At 34.3% G+C, this 7,244-nt stretch overlaps 2 protein-coding genes across 2 annotated transcripts; one reads left to right on the top strand and one right to left on the bottom strand.

The window, feature by feature from the left end:
• The first annotated feature begins 454 nt into the window (after nucleotides 1–454).
• LOC113506808 (chitinase domain-containing protein 1-like) lies at nucleotides 455–3,610 on the top strand. Its single transcript, XM_026889644.1, has 6 exons — nucleotides 455–857; nucleotides 970–1,150; nucleotides 1,313–1,519; nucleotides 2,054–2,215; nucleotides 2,482–2,719; nucleotides 3,370–3,610. The coding sequence occupies exons 1-6, from the start codon at nucleotides 603–605 to the stop codon at nucleotides 3,509–3,511; spliced, it is 1,185 nt and encodes a 394-aa protein (XP_026745445.1). The 5' UTR covers nucleotides 455–602; the 3' UTR covers nucleotides 3,512–3,610.
• LOC113506809 (short-chain dehydrogenase/reductase family 16C member 6-like) lies at nucleotides 3,609–6,762 on the bottom strand. The gene is made up of 6 exons (XM_026889645.1): nucleotides 6,388–6,762; nucleotides 5,961–6,076; nucleotides 5,475–5,594; nucleotides 4,676–4,837; nucleotides 4,086–4,285; nucleotides 3,609–3,844 (listed from the first exon to the last, which is right to left on the bottom strand). Exons 1-6 carry the CDS (start codon nucleotides 6,656–6,658, stop codon nucleotides 3,742–3,744), a joined length of 972 nt encoding a protein of 323 aa, XP_026745446.1. The 5' UTR covers nucleotides 6,659–6,762; the 3' UTR covers nucleotides 3,609–3,741.
• Between the last annotated feature and the right edge of the window lie 482 nt (nucleotides 6,763–7,244).

The raw sequence follows: 7,244 nt of genomic DNA on the forward strand, positions 1-7,244 counted from the left end.
TAATGTGAATTAATTGGTGATTGTAATATACCATAAGTGTATTATGAATGTTAGCCAATGAAATTAAACCATATTACGATTTTATTAGAGAATAATTTTTCTACAGAAAATCATATTACTTAGTAAATTATAATAGTAAAAATGTGTCAAAGTAAAAGTGGTTTAATTTCAATACATTGTAGACGTTAATTAATAAATTGTATAAATTATCCGTATTTATAAATAAAGAAAAATCTTTATATTTTTGTTGTATTCTTTTTTCTCTTTAGTACATTTTATACACGGCAAAAATGCTGTACTATGCGTAACTACCTATAGCAACCTATAGATATTATGTAGATGAGTGCATACATACATATAGCTATAGATCGCTTCACAGACGCTAGCGCCATCTAGTTTACAGGGCAAGTAGTGAAAAAAAGAACTGATCTGTCAGTGTCTCATCTATACCAGTATTATATGTATTATCTATGGCAGCCGGCGAATCCGGCGATTTGTTTACTGAATTTTGTTGTCTTGACGAGGTGGTTGTGAATATTTTTAGAGCAATCCACAGTTAATTTTAGGACTATATAGTGTAGTTCGTGACATTCATCAGAAAAATGAGATGTATTAAAACAGCCCTGCAGATTATTTTCCTTCTTAATGTTTGCTTGGCTACCCTTTCGCCACCCTCTGATAAAAAGGGCCAAAAAGGTGTTAAGCCTCAAGAAGGGCCTAGGAAAAACAATGTTTTAGATCGTAAGTTAGTAAACGAAGCACCTTTAGTGAAAGATATTATAAAATACCATGCTACGTACCATCAAGATGTAGTAACGCGGAATTTCAAGAATGCCGTCTTAGGTTACGTTACACCTGTGAGTATGCCTAGGAAAAACCTTGTTTTTGCTGTTTTACATAAATTTTTCCATAGCAATAAGTAAAGTTTTAATGTAATCTAAAAATCTCAAATGTCTATTTTTATTGTAGTGGAACAATAAAGGCTATGATGTGGCGAAGACGTGGGCACCTAAGTTCAACTATGTTTCGCCAGTATGGCTGCAAATTAAACGACAATCACCCAACATTTACATCATATCTGGCCTGCATGACGTTGACCATGCCTGGATGAAGTCAGTGAAGCAAAAAGGCTCTACCTCGAATCTGAAATGTAAGTTTTTAACTTACAAAAAAATGTACACTTATCAGAATTTGTATATTTACTGGATCATCTAAATGAATGTGTAATCTAAATGAATGTGTAATCTAAATAGAGAACAATAATTCTCAGAAAATACAGTATAGTTTTTTTTTTATTGTGATTATTTTTCAGTATTACCAAGAATTCTCTTTGAGAACTGGCAGCCATCTGATTTAAAAGCCTTTTTCATGGAGCCTACTTCTCATACAGAACAGAAAGCTCTTATAGAGGAGATTAAGAAGGCTTGTAAACAATGGAAGTTTGATGGTGTGGTGCTTGAGGTGTTGTCACAGATAGGGAAATATGTTGACAAGTCTGTTAAGTTTATACAACAATTTGGTAAGTGATTCTTTACCTCTGTGAAAAAAGTTGGCATTGTGCAAATAAAAACTAGCAAGATATCAAGGTATATCAAAGTTTGTCTAAGACCCTGAAATAGATAAAGATACCATGTATTGTTTTAACTATTAGGAATTATTAAAAAAAATATGCACATTTTTAATAGCCTGTATGTAGGTCAGTAGTTTGATTGGCTGTAAGTGCATAAAAATCCTTCATGGTCTATGTGTACAAGGAAACTATGCTTATCAGCAAAAGTATAAATGATGGTTATAATATTTACTACAACAGTATGTGTTGTTTTCAGATTTTTGTTTCCTTATGATAACCATATATACCAACTGATAACTACTGGTTCTAACTTAACAAAAACATCTGATAATTACCTGGTTTAGTCGTCCTCTTTGCCCTAAATAATGGTATTTTTGTTTTTGAGTAGTTTCAACACTTTTAAACAAAACATTTGTATACCTATTCCAGTTATTTTTAGCTCCGTCATTGAGCATCCATTAATTGAAGTGTTTATTGTTTTAGGTTTGGAGATGAAAGAGGATGATCTAAGTCTTATTCTAGTCTACCCACCATTCCGTGGATTCCCCACTGATGAGTTCTTCATCCAAGCTTTTAATGATATATACCCATATGTTGAAGCTGTATCTGTTATGACATATGACTTTTCTAGTCCTCAGAAGCCAGGTAAGTTGGTTTTAGTGCATTTTTACAGTTCTAGATTAACATTTTTATAAAACAATGAAGAAAGAAGTATTAATATTCATGCTTATTCTACTCAAGCAATGATTATATGACTGATGCCTAATTGATTGTGTTGACCTATCAGTGCATGAATAAACCAAACTTCTTGCAAATTTCTGATCAATCGACAACAGACATTTTGGAAATTATCCTTTTTTCAAAACTGGAGATGTAGTTTCGCCTTACATTTGTGGTTTATTTGATTTCAGGACCTAATGGCCCACTTTATTGGGTAAGACTATGTGTAGAGAAACTAATAGACAATGATGAAAATCCTTCAAAGAGATCCAAGATTTTACTTGGATTGAATTTCTATGGCAATTCTTATACAGCCAACGGTGGCGGGCCCATTGTTGGCACAGAATATATAGAATTATTGAAACATGCCAAAAATAATCAAGCATTATCTTATAATAATAATACAGCTGAGAATTATGTGGAAATCAGGTAAGTGTCATATTTTTTAGACTTCATTACCGTAAAATGGAGTCAATGGGTAAAAAAAGGTGCTGCGAAGTAAACTTGTAAAGGATTGCAGGAAAAATGAAATATATTTTGCATAAGGAAATGAAATAATTAACTATGAAGAGCCCTCAGCTGTTTATTTATTTATTAGAATACTGCTTTCACATAGAAATCTATTGGACATAATTTACCAGAGCACAAAATCACGTACAGCAGTTGTGTTACAGACATAACAAGTAAAATTCTAGGTAATTGAATTGTTCTTTAATTGCCTGACAACTGGCGCTTGGCAGGAACTGCAATTAGTAAACATAACGAATGGTATTTCTGATAACTGCTTCAAACGATTTTTATCTGCCACTGTTTCTTTCTTTTACCATTTTAACAGATTTTATTGCGCTTCATTACCGAAATATATTCCCGTTGTAACATAAAATCTTCTTGTAATCCTTTTCGTTATTGATATTCGACTAAATATTACGTTCCTTTTTATTTCAAAACTTTCGACAAAAATATTCCTACTTTGCAAAATTGATGACCACTTTGTGTGGGATTCGTTGGAGTCGTTAGTGCGGGATTCGTTTTTTTAAGAAAACTTATTATACATATAATAATTTTTTTTTTCTTTCTAGAACATCACAAGGGACCAAGAAAATATTCTATCCTACATTATACTCTATACAAAAGCGTCTCGAGTTGGCCAAAGAATATGGTACAGGCGTCGCCATTTGGGAGCTCGGGCAAGGCCTCGACTACTTCTACGACTTATTTTGATTAGCGTGTGATAATAAATATAAGTTAATTAAAACCTTTATGTTTTGTGATATTCTTAATTCCAGATTTTTTAAGGAACGAATAAATTAAAGACCTATATTTTTTATCGTTTATAATTACATTACCGTAACATAAAATGCTTCTGATAATATTTTAAGTCTTATTTATCTTATTTAAGTACACGTTACATTATTTACAAGGTAAATTGAGTAAGTCTAGTGTTCTAATTACTATGTAGCGACAGCTTTGGGCTTTCCTTTGAACTCCATCATAGCTTGTGGCCCCTTCATAACTCGGTGCATCAGGTCCCAGCACATTTTAGCGGGGAGCAGGCTGAAACACAAAAATATAAGACAATATATTTTTATTTGTCTGTAAGTAATTCGAATTGAAAGTAATGTATACGTGTAAGCTCTTTTCTATTAGAAACATCTAAGAAGGATGTAGGAAGTTAGTACAGATACATAAATAACAGTATTTTTTGTTTCTTATTTGTTGGCGATATCCTCTATATCTCTTACATAAGACTTTCTATGATCAGATTACATAGAAGCAAACTACCTACTTAACTTACCACTTCAAAGGTAGAAGGTATCTAACTGATCCAGGCATGACGCAATTGACTTCGTTCTTCCTTATAGAATCTATCATGGTCTCAGCTACGTAGTCGGGCTCCAACATCGGCATCAGACGCGGGGAGACTCCGTCAAACATACCCGTGTTTATGTAGTACGGGCAGACTAGAGTTGCGTGGATTGTGTTGTGGCCATGAGCCTGGGAAACGGAAACAGGTTTTATTATGAGCTAGAGGTCGTTGGATCAGTGATTCCCGGTGTCTGGGTTACCAAAAACTGCTGAAGTAAATTTTATTTTTTATTTTATTATCTACAACTGCAGTACGAAATTTAATCCTTTTTTTGAGGATTTTCACATTCACAAAGACACCAGACTTGTGACGCAAGACTCAGACAACTAAATTTAGCGTGGATGTAAACGTAGCTCGTTGATGCTAATTAGTTTATTAAGCAAGATTTGCACTAATCAAAATTGTTTGCCCTCTAATGGACTTAGAGGTGTCTGATTGTTTTTATATCTATCGTCTTGTTTCTACACTGGCTGAACGCAAATATAAGCTAGTAAATCAGTCACTATTTTCTCACTTACCTTCAACTCGGTGAACAGGCTCTCATGAAAGCCAATGGTAGCGAACTTAGTGCCGCTGTAGTCTGTGCAGCGGTAAGTCCCGAGCATGCCGGCCACTGAGCCCACGGTCACGATGTGTCCCTTGCCAGTGGCGATCATGTCGGGTAAGAAGGCTTTTACCGTCTGGAAGAAAGTAGGGGTGAGAGTTAGAAGCTTAGAAATAATATTCCATTTATTCTAAGTATCATTTTCATATCACTTTTTTCAAGAATGATATTCTCGATAGCGTAACTTCAAACTCAAATAGATCAAATTCCAAAACCATAGCATGGTCGCGTGGGATATACCTACATCCTTAGGCATATTTTTTTTCAGAGTGTGAAGGTACGATATTTTATAGTCCATGTTGGTTTTCCCTTATGCCCATGTTCTAAGGTAGGTTCTTAAGTGAGTGTTTCAACGTCTAAAAATAGTTTGAAAAAGTAAACAGCCTTTTTACGACACAAACGGTCAGTTCACATTGTTCTGTGAACTGAGCGTTAGTTTTTAGATATTAGTTGCACTATATCATTTATGTACTTAACTAACTTTAATTAAATTAACACTATCACAAAGGTTAAATTGAAATGACTTTATAGTCATTGATTTGACATTACTTAGATGAAGCAACAATGATTTGTCTACTAGGTATTAACAGACTACAATCAAATCTAATTATGAAATGTATTTGTCATTAGAAAATGACAAATTAGATAATTTATTTTGGAATTTTCTATACAAAACAATGGTTAATTAGTTACTTATTTAATAGTACGCTTACCCAATAGTGTGAGAGTATGTTAACTTTGTAGGTGGTTTCTATCGCGTAATCAGAAAGATCCAAAAGAGTTTCGCCGAAAACTGTTCCTGCATTGTTAATCAGCATATCTACCTTACCGACCTGTAATTAAAATATAACTTTATTTAATTTCTGAAATGATAAGAGAATCAGAGTTTATTTAACATTTCTCCTATTAATTACGTTACATCTAAAATTACTGACTGCACGGATAGCCGAATGTGCGTGACGATATCGTGACGTGTCTTGAGTTCGATCCCAGGATCCCATTAGGATTAGGACACCTGGGTGTCATAGCACACGTGGCTTGAATGTTTGTGAAAACTCCCGCGACACAAGGATCACATTCCTTAGTGCGGGGGTCTTTATTTTTTGGTAAAAAAATGTGTTCAATTTTGTTACTCATATTTCGGTTAAAAAGTGGCTAATTTTAACGAGGAATGGAAATGGAAAATGGTATGTAGTTACCTCTCTTTTCACTTTTTCAGCAGCTGCGTAGACTGCAGTGCGATCTGATAGGTCTACGACGTAGCTTGCAATTTCGTAGCCCTCATCAGTTACGGCTGCGCACGTCTTCTTCAAACCTAAAATGAAGAAGAATGATATGCTAGATAAATATACAATGTTTGTATCGAACAGTACCTACTTATGAACTTATCAAAACCATAAGAATTATATCGTTAACTACATTTTAAGCAAGTCGATAAACGCGTATGAATCTAACATTTTAAATCATTATTTTATTCATTATCAAATGTTTAATAAAATTAATCGCCAGGAACTTGCCTTAAATTAGTCAAAACCAAACGCGAAACCAGTTGGTGTTTGACCTGTGAGAGACCAAATAAGGAAACTAAATCTTGATTACAAGTAATTATAAGTAGGTATAACCAACCTTCGACACTAATATCCCATATGACGACCTTGGCGCCAAGTCTTGCAAGTTTGACAGCAAGGAGGCGGCCGACACCCCCGGCTCCTCCCGTCACCAACACCACATCTCCCTTCAAACTCTTCATAGGTCGTATAGCATTAGGTACTAAGGTCCAGAATAGGGATTCAAGGATGTAATAGCAGGATAATACGAGGAATAGGACGGTGTCCTTAGCAATGTCGAAGACGCTCGCCATTTGTGATGGTGAATTGATCTTTGTTCCTTCTAGCATTGTTGAGGTCTGTAACAAGAGAATGAGAAAATAAGGAGGCCATAAAATAAAGATTAAAAAGAATAAAACTATCTGTATGTTCTCATGGCGCGAACATTACTGTTTTTTTTTTCCGCCCAGCCTTTTCTGAAGCTTACAATTCAACCGGATCGAGCTGGTTTTTTTTTCATGAAAACTTACAGTTGTTTTTGCTTTATAACTTATCAGTGATCTCAATCCGTTCAATTAAAGTTCTGTCTTGATGCTTAATTACTTTCATATTTAGAGTAAATGGTAAATGTAAGGCAACCAAAGAATAATTAGTTAATGCATTCTCACTTATCATACTTCGGAAATTAGGATACCTACCTACAATCATTCCTAAAAAGAAATACGTTAGTACATAATAGGCACCCATGTCTACAATAATTGCAACAGCATAAAGAATTGCGACTTCTCAAACTGCCTCATTCGGAAGTAATGGCCTTTCGTTTATTCAATGTCTATTGCCGAATCTTTGATGGCCTATTGCAATAGGCATCAATACAATTTATAAAGGTATGTATGCATATTGTGTAATACTATTTAATTCTATTTGTATTCTGTA

The sequence above is a fragment of the Trichoplusia ni genome (assembly GCF_003590095.1).
Source record: "Trichoplusia ni isolate ovarian cell line Hi5 chromosome 26 unlocalized genomic scaffold, tn1 tig00000068_group25, whole genome shotgun sequence".
NCBI lineage: Eukaryota > Metazoa > Arthropoda > Insecta > Lepidoptera > Noctuidae > Trichoplusia > Trichoplusia ni.

What these genes read in the sequence shown, in the direction of transcription:
- LOC113506808 (XM_026889644.1), top strand. Translation starts at nt 603, where the DNA reads ATGAGATGTATTAAAACAGCCCTGCAGATTATTTTCCTTCTTAATGTT. An exon ending in CTCTACCTCGAATCTGAAAT is followed by an intron (nt 1,151 to 1,312) that starts GTAAGTTTTTAA and finishes ATTATTTTTCAG; the next exon opens with TATTACCAAGAATTCTCTTT. An exon ending in TAAGTTTATACAACAATTTG is followed by an intron (nt 1,520 to 2,053) that starts GTAAGTGATTCT and finishes TTATTGTTTTAG; the next exon opens with GTTTGGAGATGAAAGAGGAT.
- LOC113506809 (XM_026889645.1), bottom strand. Translation starts at nt 6,658, where the DNA reads ATGCTAGAAGGAACAAAGATCAATTCACCATCACAAATGGCGAGCGTC. An exon ending in ATGGGATATTAGTGTCGAAG is followed by an intron (nt 6,077 to 6,387) that starts GTTGGTTATACC and finishes TCTTCATTTTAG; the next exon opens with GTTTGAAGAAGACGTGCGCA. An exon ending in ACATACTCTCACACTATTGG is followed by an intron (nt 4,838 to 5,474) that starts GTAAGCGTACTA and finishes ACTTTCTTCCAG; the next exon opens with ACGGTAAAAGCCTTCTTACC.